Source organism: Felis catus, chromosome D3 (genome assembly GCF_018350175.1).
Source record: "Felis catus isolate Fca126 chromosome D3, F.catus_Fca126_mat1.0, whole genome shotgun sequence".
Classification (NCBI taxonomy): Eukaryota; Metazoa; Chordata; class Mammalia; order Carnivora; family Felidae; genus Felis; species Felis catus.
Genome location: NC_058379.1, coordinates 1,250,201 through 1,266,112, shown reverse-complemented (window position 1 = coordinate 1,266,112; position 15,912 = coordinate 1,250,201). Strand labels below are relative to the sequence as shown.

The following is a 15,912-nucleotide window of genomic DNA, read 5'->3' as shown; positions in this document are numbered from 1 at the left end:
ACACAAGCTGCTGTGTGAATGATTCGGGAAGGTCAGAATGGTCACGCGGTCTTTTTAAAGGGTTTCCCCGGGCCGCTCACCCAAATGGCATCGTGTCTGCACGCTTCGGAGCCCGAGCCCTGGAGAGGGAGAGGCCAGCGTGTCACTTAAACCCGCCTGCAGCACCCGGGAAGACTGCGGGACTGAAGGCGGAGAGGCCTGCACTTGCGGGCACGTAAGAACCCTGGAGAGATGGAGTCTGGGGATAAAATTGAGGTTTCTGGGTTGTTTGAAGTGTTATTTCACGTTACCAAGTTTGAATTCCTTAATTGTCGAGATGAACTAAAGCACAGGTGAAGCCTGCCGGGCGCGCGATTTTGCGGCCCGACGGAGAAGCCAAGGGCCCTTCCTGCCGGTATCCGCACCGAGTGCCCCCGGCCACGGGTTTCCAGTCAGTCTCCAAACACAGGGAAGGCAGGAGCTACAGGGATGGGCCTCACAAGCGAGATTTCTAGTGCCGGTGGAAGACCGAGCCACCCCACGTGTCCCCGAACAGCCGTCCGCGCGCAGGGCCAGGGCCAGGGGCGGAGGGGCGGGCGTAGGAGGACGGCACTGTGTTGGATTCGGAAGTGGGGGCAGCGTCCCTGACGGGACAGGTGAGAGACGGCCTGCAGGAATAGGGCCCTGGGGGGGGGGGGGGGGGGCTCCATCACCTGCCCATCTGTGCCACCTGGATCGTGGAAGAGCGCAGGGCGACGTGACGCTTGCTTTGAAACTGCATTAGTGTCCCCAGTGAATTCTTCACAGGTCCATGTGAGCACAGTGTCAAGACTGTCAGTTCTGGTGTCTCTCCAGGCCCCGGTGGTCCCGGTCATCGCTCTTCCTGCCAGAGCTCGCCTTCCCCTCCTTCCCGGTGGGGTCACCAAGCTTTTCCAGCCCTTCCTATCAGCAAGTGTTTAACAAGCCCCTCGGTCCTCATGACTGACTTCTTGCTGATGAGAGATTTTCCTGGGTTTAGGCAGCCTTGGAAGAAGAGGGCCTATTTTTATGTTTTTATTATTTTTTTCAAATGATTATTTTTGAGAGAGAGAGGGTGCACCAGTGGGGGAGGAGCAGAGAGAGGGACAGAGGATCTGAAACAGGCTCTGTGCTGACAGCAGAGAGCCGGATGCGGGGCTCGAGCTCACGAACCGCAAGATCATGAGCTGAGCTGAAGTCCGACGCTCAACCGACTGAGCCGCCCAGGTGCCTCATGCCCGTTTGTCTTCCAGAAGAATTTTTCCTAAAATCTCCTTATACATAGATGTGTGAAACTGACAGGTTTTTTCCATTCATTAGCCTGACAGTGACTTTCTGTTACTTGGTCATCTCCTGCCCTATAGCCATAAATCCTTGCTGACGAGTGTAGTAAATACAATTATGCAGGAAGCAGGAATATTGAAACACTGCCCGCTAGTATAGCAGGCAGTTTCTTAAAAATAAAATGCCAACCCAGGTTTTTTAAGTGTTTCGTTCTGTAAATAACTTAAGTGAATTAAGCCATCTAATGTGGCTAAACTAGACATTCTCTTGCTTCTGCTCTGGTCTTTTTTAAGTGTGATTTTACTGTTGTTCACAGCATTTCTTTTAACTTGCAAAATCATGACCTTGAAGTGCTTTACTTAGTCTCCAAACCCCTTTTAAAAAAAAATGCCTTTGGGGGTGTCTGGGTGGCTCAGTCATTTAAGCATCCGACTTCGGCTCAGGTCATGATCTCGTGGTTCGTGAGTTTGAGCCCCGCATTGGGTTCTGTGCTGACAGCTCGGAGCCTGGAGCCTGCTTCGGACTCTGCGTCTCCCTCTCTCTGTCCCTCCCCTGCTCATGCTCTGTCTCTCTCTCTCTCTCTCTCTCTCTCTCTCTCTCTCTCAAAAATAAAGATTAAAAAAATTTTTTTTAATGCTTTTATTGTAAGTCAAGAGACATAGGAGGAAGAAAGTAAAAATATTTTCCAAGATTTCCAAAAATAATATCCAAGATTCCACCACCCAGAAATAAATATTTTTTTTTTTAATTTTTTTTTTTTTAATTTTTTTTTTCAACGTTTATTTATTTTTGGGACAGAGAGAGACAGAGCATGAACGGGGGAGGGGCAGAGAGAGAGGGAGACACAGAATCGGAAACAGGCTCCAGGCTCTGAGCCATCAGCCCAGAGCCCGACGCGGGGCTCGAGCTCACGGACCGCAAGATCGTGACCTGGCTGAAGTCGGACGCTTAACCGACTGCGCCACCCAGGCGCCCCAGAAATAAATATTTTTAGCATTAGGTGAGCATCACTGACACAGTGGGCAACACTGAGGTAATTGTAGTGAAGGAGGAGGACAGTGAGAATCTTCTGTCTGAGAACACACAGGTCATCTTTATGTAAAATACGGATTAGAAAGCTGGGTGTCGTGGCGCCCGGGTGGCGCAGTCGGTTAAGCGTCCGACTTCCGCTCAGGCCACGATCTTGTGATGCGAGAGTTTGAGCCCCGCATTGGGTTCTGTGCTGACAGCTCGGAGCCGGGCGCCTGCTTCAGATTCTGCGTCTCCCTCTCTCTGCCCCTCCCCTGCTTGCACTCTGTCTCTCAAAACTGAATAAACATAGGGGCGCCTGGGTGGCGCAGTCGGTTAAGCGTCCGACTTTAGCCAGGTCACGATCTCGCGGTCGGTGAGTTTGAGCCCCGCGTCAGGCTCTGGGCTGATGGCTCGGAGCCTGGAGCCTGTTTCCGATTCTGTGTCTCCCTCTCTCTCTGCCCCTCCCCCATTCACGCTCTGTCTCTCTCTGTCCCCAAAATAAATAAAAACGTTGAAAAAAAAATTAAAAAAAAAATAAAAAAAAAACTGAATAAACATAAAAAAAAATTTTGAAAAAATATTTGTGTTAAAGTAGAAATAAGCTTTTTCATCTTACTCGAATTTAATAGAAGAACCTATAATCAATAAAGCGTAGTCATTGCTGAACCTCAGATAAAAGTTTCCATACTTGAAGAATTCAGTTCTAGGGGCACCTAGGTCGCTCAGTCTGTTAAGTGTCCAACTCTGGATTTCAGCTCGGGTCGTGATCTCACAGTTCATGAGTTCAAGCCCCGCGTCGGGCTCTGTGCCGACGGCTCAGAGCCTGCTTCAGACTCTCTTTCTGCCTCTCCCCTGGCTCATGCTCTATGTCAGAATAAATTAATTAAAGAAAAAAAAAAGGAATTCAGTTCTAGTGATTAGGAAATAAAGAGGTTGAAATCATAGATTCGTTTTAAAGCTCAGTTTTTATCTTAGATGTTATTAACTGTGAAACTAGAGGAAGTTAAAATAGTCCTAAAATCCCTTCCCTTCACCCCTCCTCTGCCTCCTGATTTTTGAGCAGTAGTACTATGTTTCAGTTGTAAGAGTAAGATTTACGTTGTTTGTGGCCCAAGACACCACGTGGTCGGCCTCCGTCCTGAGTGTGAGGGTCTCGCCAGGGTGCCTCTGCTTCATCCAGTTCTTTGGTGTTGTGTTGTGTTTTTGTAGTCTATTTTTATTTTGAGAGATAGCAAGCAGAAGAGTGACAGAGTGAGAGAGAGAGAGAGAGAGAGAGAGAAAGAGAGAGAGAGAGAGAGAGAGAGAGAGAGAGAATCCCAAGCAGGCTCCGAGCCAACATCACAGAGCTCTAACACGAACTGCGAGGTCATGACACGAGGCAAAATCAAGAGTTGGACACTTAACTGGCCACCCAGACACCCCTTTGCTCCATTCTTTGATTCTTCTCTGGCGATTTGAGTCTCGCGGACACACGTCGTGAGGGTCCTGGTCACATGTTCTCGTTCGCTCGAGAAGCGCCCCCTCCCACCTTCGTGTAGAAAGGAAAACTTGTCTGGGTATAAACGTCTTGGGGAGCGTCTTCTGTCTCCGAGCCCTCTGTAAGCTGGCATCTGACCTGGTCTTTCCTACCCTGAGAAGCCTGCGTCAGCCGGCCATCGCCCCCAACTGGTTGCGCGGGTGTGTTAGCTGCTTGGTTTTCTACTAATCGCTCCTGGACACCATTCTCTGAGATGTCACTGGCACGCGTCTCTGCCCTTCTCACGTAGAGAGCAGCTTGGCGGAGGGTTCCGTGCGCAGCCAGCGGGTCCTGGGCTCGGATGTTGCTGTGGAAAGGTAGGGGCCGGCTTCTGACCTGGCCTGTTCCCCAGCCGTCCTGGAGTGATCGGCTTCTCATTTCCAGGGAACTGTGTTCTGTCGCGGGCCTCTGGTTCCAGGCGGTGGCACAGGAACAGGCAGCAAGCCCAACTCCCTCTTCATCTCAGTGGTGGTTTTATTTCCTTTTCTTTGTGCTCCGTGGAACTCGTCTCACCAGGTTCATCTGTGGCCCAGAAAGTGCAGACACTGTGTGCATTCTCTTTATGTCCAGACTCCTGTCTTCGCCGTTCACGTGCGGTGCTCGGCTCCCGGGGTCTGGCCACGGCGGGCCTGCGCACTTCGCCTTTCCCTTGCCGTCTCTCCCACCCGCATTGGCAGCCCTGCCCCGACCTTTGACCCGATGCTGCGGCGCTTCCCCCTGGACACTCGTGTCCTGCCTTCTCTGAGCCCCTTTGTCCTCCCTTCCAAGTGCAGCCTTCTCTGGAAAACCCACTCTCTGCTCTCCTGTGGATCCCGAAGCTCCCCCAGAGCAGGTGTCCTTCCGCAGTCAGGGACTCCCAGGGCGGAGCCACCCCGCAGGCCCTCCCTGCGAGCACCTCCACCCTGCAGCTCGGGCTGCATGCTTGAACCACTCCCCGTCTTCACCCAGAACTCTCCGGAATCTGTTTTTATGTCACAGGCCTCCAGAACCCGGTACGGGATTAAGAACTCAAAACTTTTTTTTTTTTAATGTTTTTTTTTCCCCACATTTATTTATTTTTGGGACAGAGAGAGACAGAGCATGAACGGGGGAGGGGCAGAGAGAGAGAGGGAGACACAGAATCGGAAACAGGCTCCAGGCTCTGAGCCATCAGCCCAGAGCCCGACGCGGGGCTCGAACTCACGGACCGCGAGATCGTGACCTGAGCCGAAGTCGGCCGCTTAACCCACTGAGCCACCCAGGCGCCCCGAGCATAATTTTTTTAATTGTGGGCAGAAGAAAGTTCTCTAATCAAGTAGACAGGCTGTGAGATTAATTCTGAGTTCGGGATCTGACTCTTTAGATACTGAAAGAACATTTATTAGGGTTTATTTTCAGCAGAAGAGGTAGCCGTGTAGAACTTGATAGTGAAATCATCATGAAAGTTGTTTATCCTGACACTGCTCTGTCAGCCGGGTAAGCACATGAGAGGGCAGGGGAGGGGCGGCTCAGGTGGCGCCGTGTGTGATGCGCAGGTCCCCGGGGCATTGCACGCATCTGCTGCCTGGTGGCTTCCCCCAAAGTCTAGCTTGAATAGAGATCAAGGAACCTGCCTTGTGATTTGGGAAATTGTCTACAGTATTGTATGTTCTGTGCATAGTGTTACAGGGTGGGGCCTTGACTGGGTCGCTGTGGACCTAAGTCGGAGATCAGACCCTGCGAGTGTTTGGGCACGTGCGTCCCATCCTGTCCACAGAGTCCACCCGTGCCTCAGAAATCCCTGAACGTGTGGTCACAGAATGGCAGGGAACACGGCGGACCCAAATAATGGGAGTAAGGGCAGGTTTTACTCCTGTAACTTTTGCATGTGTTTGAAAATACTTTCAAGGTTGTCAGCCACCGAGGTTGTAAGAGCATTTCTAAACAGCTCTCCAGAAAAGTTTGACTTTTGAAAAACCCAAATTCCAGTTTGTGGAGGGAAGGGAGGTGTTTTAGCTGGAAACTGCCAGGCGTGCGACCCTGTCCGGGTCTAGGTGCACTGCAGGCTGCATGTAGACCCGGCCGCTGCCTGTGTGTGTGACCATGAACCCGGCCAGGTGTGTGTGTGTGTGTGTGTGTGTGTGTGTGTGTGTGTGTGTGTGTGTCCGTGAGCTGAGAACAAGCTTTGCCACACATCTTCACAGCCTGCTGCTGAGAACACTGACTTAGAACCCCAGCTAAGTGAAGTGTCCTCCTTTATGGAAAGAATGTCATTTTTCCCATGTGTAGACCTGTACTACCCCCTAAAAAGCCACTCAGTTATTTCTATTAAAATTTGAATTTCATCAATTAAAAACCGTGTGGGAATTTGTTTTTTCTCTTTCTCCGAGTATCTGTATACTCAGTATCATGTAAATACTCATTTATATACTCTGAGTATCTAATTTTGCCTCTTGGTCCACAAAAGGTAATATATTTACTGTCTGGCTGTAAGCATTTGCCAGCCCCTGCTCTATCCCAGAATCAGAGACTTTGCTGGAATATAAATGTTCTCATGTTACGGACTTCTTTTTATCCGATGGCCCTACAGACTGCAGGTGCCTGCGCGACGTGCTCTCTGGTCTGCCGTGCTGGTGGCCTACGTTTGGGTGGCATTGACAGTCGTGTTTCTGGAGCCTTCTGCCCCTGCTCCGGTCTGGAGTGGCCGCGTTCTCGGCCTGCAGCCCTCTGTTCCCTGACTTTTTGTTGCTTTCCTGTGTTAGTGCCTGGGGTTTCCCCTGCTTGATCGGTTGGTTTACTCCTGTGTTTTGTTGGAGCTTGTGCTCTCGTCGGGTACACAGGGACGCACATTCTTTTAGTTCTCGAATGTCTGAACATGCCCTCATGCTGCTCCCGTGGGTGGGAGGTAGTCCAGACAGGCGCAGAACGGTGGGTTGAGTCCTGTCGCTCGGGTCTCTCAGGTTTGGGCCCGTCGCCTAGTAGCCCTGGCTGCTGCAGGGTGCCCTCACACCCTCCCAGTCCTCATCCTCCCGTGCGTAACTTGGACAGTCGCCGAGCAGATCGGCACTGTGGTCGTGCCACGCCAGGAATAGCGGTGAGCGAGGTTCCTCGGGTCGTGGGGGATCATGGAGACCAAGAGGTCACCGTGCCAGAGGCGTGGTCGGGGAGGAAGTCCAGCTGGGGGACGGAGAGGGGAGGGGGGTCGTGCCATGTGGCACAGGGGACTTGGCAGGGGGTGGGGTGGGGGCAGCCGTGTCTGGTCCAGGCAGGGCTCCCGGAACTTTTGAGCAGGCGCTGGGAGGAGTCGTGCAGTGTGCCGCCCCACCAGGAGGCACTGCCGCTCCCTGGGGGTGCGGCGGGGGCGGGGGCGGGGCAGGCAGGGATCCCAGTCTGTACTCCCTGGTGTGAACCACTCACGAGGTGGCCCGGTGGGGTGTGCAATTAATGTGCAAGTTCCACTCGGAGCTGGAGATGGGAATTCTGGAATCCTCAAACACAAGCGGGTCCTAAAGCCCTTGAACTCACGAGGAAGGTCCCAGGGGTGCACAGCCAGGGCCATCCGCAGGCCCAGTGGAGGCAGCCGGGGGGGGCACGGCTGCTGACCTGGGCCTGGACAGGTGAGACGCTGAGGTGCAGGCGGGGCGGGGGGGGGGCCCTGGGGGGGGGCCCTGCCCCTGGAGGGTCACGCTCTGGCCTCCTGACGTCTTGTGTCTCGTGTGAGTAAAACAGATTGTTGTTGTTGTTGTTGTTGTTTTTAAGAATAAACTCTTTTCTCCGTGGCACTCAGGGAAGCCATTTTCATTCTTAACGCGTTCACTTGGGGTTTGTCTCCCCTGAACTGGCTCTCACGCGGAAGGGATTGCTCACCGGCCCTCTGTTTGAGAGCCCTTCCAACGCTGGGAGCTAAATCTGTATGAGGTTAAGGTCACATAAAAGATCAGCAAGGTGGCCCTGGTTTTTGCAGGCCGGTTGAATAGAAGGGCTTTGGAAGGTAGGTAGACGTGTCTGTGTGACCGTGCGTCACATAGCTCTGTCCGTTCCTGAGCACATGCGATTCCGGGAAGGAAGCGCGCCAGAACGCACCTTATGCTTCCTAGCAGCTGGATTTTCTTCATACAGCTATGCCGGCCCTCAGCAAATGTAGGTGCTCCTTGAAACTTCTTGCTTGGGTTCATTTGGAGCAGGCATTGGTGGTTCTCGTGCTAATAATGCCATCGCATTTAACTTTCTGCAAAACCCACTCGCTTCTTGGAAATTCAATGTAGAATCCGGAGAACAGCAAGCCTGATAAGGTGTAACATGAGAGTGTGGTGGGGTCCCTTCGGGAGTCTGGGACGTGACGGTGGCTTCAGGGAACATGGTCTTGGGGCACCAGACCTCTGTCCTGTCGGGGGTTCAGTCCAGCAATGAGAATCTCGGGGGGCGGGGGGGGAGGCTGTGTACAAAACACACACGCGCTCTGATGATAATTTCAAAGGGTCTGGCTTTGAGCGCATGTCTCGGAACCTGTGTAATAGGGTAAGTCAGTGTGCCTGCATATCTGAGCGCCAGGCTGCCTTGGAAGGCTCGTGGGGCCTGCTGTGTGCTGGGGGGTGCACCGTGTGCTGGGAGTGTGCGAGCTCCTGGAAGCCAGCCGTGCCCCGACACTGCTGTTGCAGAGAATTACCCCTGGGAGCAGGGGCCTGGGGCGGGGGAGGTGCTGGGGGTCGGACCGTGGGGGCTGGAGCAGGGGGCGGGGCGGGGGGGGGGGTTGTCACGCGGGAGACGCTGCGTGGATGTGCCAGCGTCAGAGGTGAGGGAGGGAGGCGCAGCTCGGTAGTGGGGTCCAGAGGTGCCGTGACGGGCGGGGCGTGGGGATCAGACGGCGGTCCGCCGCTACCATCACACCCCAGCACCACTGTTGGGGGCAGAGGGCAGAAAGGACCCTCCCCTGGAAACCCTTCACCCCCGACAGCCCTCGAAGCGAGGGTCCAGCTGAAAGGGGAGCTCTTAAACCCAGCGTGGCGCTCGCCGCGCCCCAGTCAGCCACCAGACAGCAGCGTCTCGTCGCTGTCAGCATATTTGTAGATAAATGGAGGTTGTGAGAGTGTTCACTGTGTGCGGTGTAACTGCAGGGGAGCCTCGCCGCACGTGTGTCGGGGTGCGGACAAGGGCCGCCCCTGCGGGTCTGCTGGGGACGCCGGCTCGGCACCTCTCCTCCTCAGTGCGACCCCGTGCTGGGGGCCCCGGCATCCAGGTTCGGGCGTGCCGTTCTGTTTTCGGACCCGGAGGCTCAGCCGTGCACGTGTACTTCCCGCTCTGCCTCCACCGGTGTCTTCACGTGCTCTGGGGACGCCGCCCGAGTGAATCGCCGTCTTGCCCCGAACGCTGTTTTCGACACGTTGTTTCAGCGTAACATGACGGAGGTTCAGGGAACTCACATGCACAGTTAGTCTGCGTGTTCACACTTTGAGGGACGGTGCTCAGTTCCAAGAACCGTTGATTTTCTCTGTTACGTAAAGGACGTGTTACATCCTCGCAGGACGTGCACCGTTAGCTGAAGCTCGTCAGCTGTTCGGTTCTTACCCGTTCACGTGGCTCACTGCTTGTGGCTGCGGTTGAAAACCTGCGGGCGCCTGGGGGGCTCAGTCGGTGGAGCATCTGAAGTTCAGGTCATGATCTCGCAGTTTGCAAGTTCGAGCCCCACTTCAGATCCCGTGTCCCCCTGTCTCTGCCCCTCTCTTTCTCTCTTAAAAATAAATAAACGTTGGGGCGCCTGGGTGGCGCAGTCGATTAAGCGTCCGACTTCAGCCAGGTCACGATCTCGCGGTCCGTGAGTTCGAGCCCCGCGTCGGGCTCTGGGCTGATGGCTCAGAGCCTGAAGCCTGTTTCCGATTCTGTGTCTCCCTCTCTCTCTGCCCCTCCCCCGTTCATGCTCTGTCTCTCTCTGTCCCAAAAATAAATAAACATTGAAAAAAAAATTTAAAAAAATAAAAATAAATAAATAAACATTAAAATTTTTAGAAATTCTAGTTAAAACTAAAACCTACTTCGGCTCGTTTTCAGGCAGGAGGCTGACTGTCCGGGGCAGGAGCAGAGTGTGTGCCTTCCGCTGAGATGTGACGCCCCACACAGGGAGGAACAGGAGTCCCTTCCCCTCCCCAGAGACATCGGGCTGCACGTGGGTGTTCTCTGAGGGAGGTCGGGGTTATGCTCTGTCCTCGCTGGAGCCACATCATCCCCTCCGCGGGTGGCTGTGGAGGCCGAGAAGAAGGTCCCCGATGGCTGGCTGAAGCGGGGGCGGGGGGGGGGGAGCAGTGGCTCCGTTCCTGCAGGGACGATGTTGTATCTGACGGAGGTGCAGGCTGGTTAGGAAAAGCTTCCATCAGAACCGCTGCATCCGTTTGTCTGTCCTGTAAGCGCTTTTCCCGCCGCCGCCCGCCTCGGCCCTTGCCCGCAGTGAGCAGTCTCGGATCGCCCGCCTCCTTCAGAGGCATGACCCCGTGTTCCGTGCGGAGATCACGCGGTCAGGATATGGGGCCGCGCCTCTTTCTGGGAAAATTCGGAGTGTCCTCGTGCATGTGGAGCGGCGGGTGGTGTGACATCGAGAGGGAGGGATGCGCTGGGAGCCGCGCATGCGTGTTCACGAAGCGCGAGGGTCGTCTGCGGCGGCTGAGCCCACAGCACGCGGGGCTGCACGTGACTCCAGCCAGGGACAGGAGGCCGGCCGCTGTAGGGACGCCTCGGGCTGCTGGCCCCTGAGTGGAGGGGCGCGCAGTGCCGGACGCTTGATAAATGTGCTTGGTTTAAAGCGAATTAGTTGAAAATCAAAGTAAAAGTCTGTAGTTGGAAAGATCTTGTCACCATCCTCCAAGGAAAAGGAAATTAAATCTCTGTGTAGTGAGAACCATTCGCTTATTCCAACAGGATTAGAAGTGATTCTTAATTGGATCATTGAATCTTTGTTTTTTAAGTTCACTTAGTTATCTTGAGAGAGAGAGACCATGCGGGGGAGGAACAGAGAGAGGAGAGAGAATCCTGAGCAGGCTCCACGCTGTCAGTGCAGAGCCGAACTCGTGAACTGTGAGATCATGACTTGAGCCGAAATCAAGAATCGGTCGCTTAACCGACTGAGCCACCCAGGTGCCCCAAGGATCCTTGAATTTTCTGTGATTTCGATAGATTTGAATGTTTTTCAAAAAAAAAAAAAAAAAAGATGAATAAACTTACAGGACTTTTCACTATTGAAACCGGTGTTTGCTTACATCCCCAACTTGCTAGGAAGCTGTTGTAGGTCACCCAGTGACAGCAGAGCCTGGCACCTGTGTCCCTCGGGCTTTGGTAAATTCACTACAGCGCACCGTGGCGGGGTGGGAGGGGCTGTCTGGCGACCGAGCGCAAACAGCTTTACAGACGCCCCTCAGGACGAGGGATGCGTGGTGCCCTGAGAATAACCGGGAAAGGAGTGCGCCACCGAGGCCGGCCTCCTGGGGGAGGTCTGCCGGGGGTCCCGCGAGCGGGGGTCGCCAGCTGCTAGAGAGGGGACGTCTCGTGTGCTCGGTCACCGCCCCTTCCCTGTAGTCCCCAGGTGTGTGTCTGCACATTGCCCCGTCCTTCCAAATCACGTGTCCCGGGGGCAGCCTCTCTTACATCAGAGAGCACAGAAAACGGCGTGGGAGCGGACGAACAGGAGTGACCTTGCACCTGTGTTTTCACAGCGACAGTGGCCGCCATGTATTACAGCTACTACATGCTGCCGGATGGCACCTACTGCCTGGCTCCTCCCCCGCCGGGGGTCGACGTGGCCACCTACTACGGCGCCCTGCCCGCCGGCGTGGCCGTGCCCAGCTCCGCCGGAGTGACGGCCGCCGCCCCGCCGCCCCCCGGGACCACGCCCCCGCCCCCCCCAACCACAGCAGAGTCGAGCAGCGGGGTGACCTCCACCATCACCACAAGGTACGCCCACTTCTGCCCCTCGCCTGGCACTTCCGCGTTCGTGGTTTGGGGTTTTTCATCGGGGTTTGTGGAAGATCTCAGGGTCCAGATCCCCGGTTACAGAGTTGATGGCGTAACAGAAATGGTCATGTCGTAAACACTGAGAAAATTGATTCCCAGTCAGCGCCCCGCGTCACCCCAACCTTCGTATCCTTAGCGCCCCTCAACCCTTGTAACCCCCCGTCCTCGGCACCCCACGCTGCCCCGGCCCCTGTGTCCGGTCTTTCTGATGTGCTGACGTCTCAGCTGGGCAGCACTAGGGAAGGAAGACCAGTGCAAAGTGAAGCTGCAGTTGTCAGCAAGAAACAGGCTTTTGTGGAGTTAACGCAAGTGACTCCCACAAGCCGTAGGCGGATGGGGTTCTGGCTGTCAGACCCATCGAACCGCTGACCTAAAGTGGCAGTGGGCAGCGGGGCAGCGTCCAGGCGTCCGCAGAGAGAGCAGGTGCTTTGTTGAGGGCACCGGATGCCTGTGCTGGAAGTCGACAGAAACTTGGATGTTTCTGCAAAATGACCTGCCTTCTGACTGTGCTAGGAAAGGGGGCGTGAAATGAGAATGTGGGGCTGCACTGCCCACGTTCTCTTTTTAGCTTGAAAAAAAGTCAACACGTGATTTACTCTCGGCTGCCTCTAAGAATTAGCTCATGGGGCGCCTGGGTGGCTCAGTCACTTAAGCATCCGACTTCTCCATTTCAGCTCAAGTCGTGATGCCAGGGTCATGGGATGGAGACCCGCATCGGGCTCTGTGCTGAGTGTGGAGCCTGCTGGGATTCTCTGTCCCTCTCTCTCTGCCCCCCCAACCCCAATAAAATTTTTAAAAAAAGAATTAGCTCCTAGTTGGAGAGAAATGTTAGGGGTGAACTTGTTTTCATGATTTAAAGTCTTAATTTCCATAAAACCGCCATTTTTACCCACTGGCAACGATATTTTGGTCCCTGTTTTAAACCAGAGGACTTTGGTTAGTTTTTGTGTTTGAGGTCACGCTCAGAGCCGCCCTGTGTGTGTGTCGCTGCGTGCGGGTGCGGCCCGGGACGCTGAGAGCCCTCGGCAGCGCTCTGCGCCGGTGCACCTGCTGGCGGTCTCAGGAGGCCCCGCACCGTGTGACGAGACTCTTCTCCGCAGTGCACTTGCTCCCGTGGCGGCCATCATCCCCCCGCCCCCCGACATTCAGCCTGTGATCGACAAGCTGGCGGAGTACGTGGCTCGGAACGGCCTTAAGTTCGAGACCAGCGTTCGTGCTAAGAATGACCAAAGGTGAGGGGAGGAGTGGCGTGTGGTGGCCGGACACGGGTGCTCGGCACGTCACTTAGCTTGTCGTCAGTCTAGCCGCGTTCTCTCTTCACCGCGGTTAATCCTTACGGGTTTACGTAAATACGTCTTACAACCACCTTGCTGAATTACCTGCAGTTGGGTGGGGGGGGACTCGTTTGTCTTGTTTTGTTCTTTAAGGAGGAACGTCGAAGCACCCAAAACGGAGCTGGCACCCGTGCTTTTCAAAACTCTGCCATTCAGGGCGCCCGGGGGCTCAGTCGGTTGAGCGCCCGACTCTTGATCACGATCTCATGGTTCATGGGTTCGAGCCCTACATCGGGCTCTGCGCTTGGCACGGAGGCTGCTTGGGATTCTCTCTCTCCCCCTTTCTATGCCTGTCTCCCGATCACACCCTCGCTCTTTCCCTCTCTAAAATGAAGAATCTGCCACTCAGCGGGGAGGGAGGGTGAAGTGGGTGATGGGAATGAAGGATTGAGCACCGGGCAGCGCACAGAGGTGTTGTCACTACGCTGTGCTCGGGAGAAACTGCTATAACTCTGCGTGTGAATTAGGTGAAATGAAAATAAAAACTGAAAAAACATGTGTGCCAGGTAAAAAAAAAAAAAAAAATACAAGTTAAAAAAAAGGTGTGTGTTTGTAAACAAAAACCGAAGAAGCAGAAAACAAAAGAATCTGCCATGTAATCAAATCCCGTTCCGCGCCTCGGGTGTGAACCATCCAGCGTGAGGTGGCGGTTACAACGTTACAGCACGAGTGTGGGCGAGCCCCGCGCCCTCCCTACGCCTCGTCTCCCTTGTCCACGAGGTGGGAGGGTACGGCCGTTGCTTCTGCGCACGGCCGAGGCGGTACCTGGCTTGAGTGGGTCGCTGGAGGGCGTCGGGGACGGCGTCTGCCGGCGGCGAGCAGGCAGGAGGAACCCTGGCGCCAGCCGGGGCGCGTGCCCGCACGAGTGACTCACCACCCTCTCCGCTCCTAGGTTTGAGTTCCTGCAGCCCTGGCACCAGTATAACGCCTATTACGAGTTCAAGAAGCAGTTCTTCCTCCAGAAGGAAGGGGGCGACAGTGCACAGGTGTGTGTCTGCAGGGCAGGGAGGCTCCGGGTTCTGGACGAAGCAGGGATTTTGTGCCTACGGGCGGGATGCGGGAAAGGGCTCCCTGAGCCCCTGGTGCGGACGGTTGTGCGCAGCACATGCCGTCTCTACCCTTCCCCGCCTCTCAGAGGTGAAACCGGTGTTTGGGGTCCGTAGTCATAGTTCACTGATGAGCCACGTGGCCTGAACACAGCACCCGTGCTCTCCAAGCGTTTGATGTCCCGGTGGCTGTTATTCGTAACTGCTTTTGGTGGAGGCCACATACCATATTCGTACAATGTCTCCTTCCGTGCGTAAAACGTAGACGTGTGTGCACGGCTGACATGCGAGCTGCGTGGTGCACTCCGGGCCGCAGACTTCGTCCTTGGGCGGCCTGCCCCAGGGCCGCGTCCCCACGTGTGACCCTCAGATCCACTGGACGCTGCTCCTCCTGCCCTTCGAGTGCTGTCCTGTTCCACCTCCCTCGTTACATGGCGCCCTCACGTTTTGTTCAGACCTGCTTTGGTAGATGGCGTAGGACTTGCTCGCTGTCCGTGGGTTTCTTCGGACTTCGCACCTGGGATCGCTCACACTGAAGCATATGGCTCACCTGCGGGCGGTGGGCACGGCCCCGAAAGGGTTCTCGGGCATCCGCGTCCAGAGAAAAGGCCGTGAGCATCGGCGCCCGGGCGGTGTTAGAGCTCTAAGACGCGTTCTGTGCTTCCGGAGGGAAAGCCTCACGCGTGCTCCCCTTTCCGTTCTGCTGTATCAGACGATGGCAGGTCTGAGTTTCCAAGAGTGCGTTCCTTAGTGCTGCGTGAGCAGTAACATGTGGTCCAGCGGAGTCTGTCGGTCTGTCCGTGACCCATCCTGGGCGGTTCCTTACCGAGCAGCTTATGGTCACGTTTATTGTCTAGGCTGTGTCAGCACCAGAAGAGGCCCCGGCAGAATCTGCCCCTGAAAAGCCAAGTGACGCTGGGGAGGACGGTGTGTGCGAAGACTCGGCCGACGCAGGAGGGAGAGGAGGCCCCGGGGGGAAGAAGGAGGCGTCGTCCAGTAAGACGGTCACAGACGGGAAGCTGGTGAAAGGTACGCTGCTGCCTGTTTTGGCCTTGCGGGGTTCCTTCAAGTTCAGAGAAAGGTGCCTCTGGCCGCAGGGCAGGGGAGTCACCGCTGTCAGGTGGTCGTAACAAAGCTTCCGTGCGCCACGGTGCTCTCCTGATTCGGGCCCGTGTGGACCTGAGCTCACGTGAGGTGTCCCTGTTGTGGCAGTTCAGTGAGAACGTTTAGTGTGTTTCAAACGATGTTTCATATCTCCTTGGACTTCTGACAGCACACTTAAGTGCACACTGTTGTACTAGTGAAAGCAGTCGTCTTTATTTGTTCAGTGGCATGTCCCGAGGCCTCTACCGGGCAGGACTGCACTCGCTGCATTTGGTTGCCTTTTGTGTTCTTGGAGTTCTTCATCTAGCAGGACAGATGTGCGTGGAAGGAAGCCAGTAGAATAAAAAGCGGGGGCACGTTAGCAAAGAAGTGAGCGGTCAAGCATGTGAAGATGCATTGAGTCCCGCCGTGTGGAGACGAGGAAGCCTGTGGGGAGGAGGGGTGCACGCTGGTGTTGATGGTGTACGGTGGTCCCAAGACCAGGCTGCCGTCCCCGGTGGAGGCTGTGCAGGCGGGGCTTGGAGTGGCGGGTGGGTCCCGGGGAACAGCCTGGAAGGTGTCCATGGCCAGCTCGTGGGCTCCCAGGGGCCAGATCAGAGGAGCAGCTGCATCCAGTTGGGTAACTTTGTGAGGACACTGGGCACAGGACCGCCTGGGGGTGTTGGTG

At 55.3% G+C, this 15,912-nt stretch overlaps 1 protein-coding gene across 2 annotated transcripts in view; it reads left to right on the top strand.

Moving 5' to 3' along the window:
* The window catches only part of SFSWAP (splicing factor SWAP), a 68,615-nt gene that overhangs the window by 18,783 nt on the left and 33,920 nt on the right, over positions 1 to 15,912 (top strand). For both annotated transcript variants that reach the window (XM_003994566.5, XM_006938344.4), the window contains exons 8-11: positions 11,464 to 11,701; positions 12,862 to 12,993; positions 13,988 to 14,081; positions 14,999 to 15,170. In XM_003994566.5, coding sequence (XP_003994615.2) covers positions 11,464 to 11,701; positions 12,862 to 12,993; positions 13,988 to 14,081; positions 14,999 to 15,170 — 636 coding nt within the window. The remainder of the gene's footprint in view (positions 1 to 11,463; positions 11,702 to 12,861; positions 12,994 to 13,987; positions 14,082 to 14,998; positions 15,171 to 15,912) is intronic.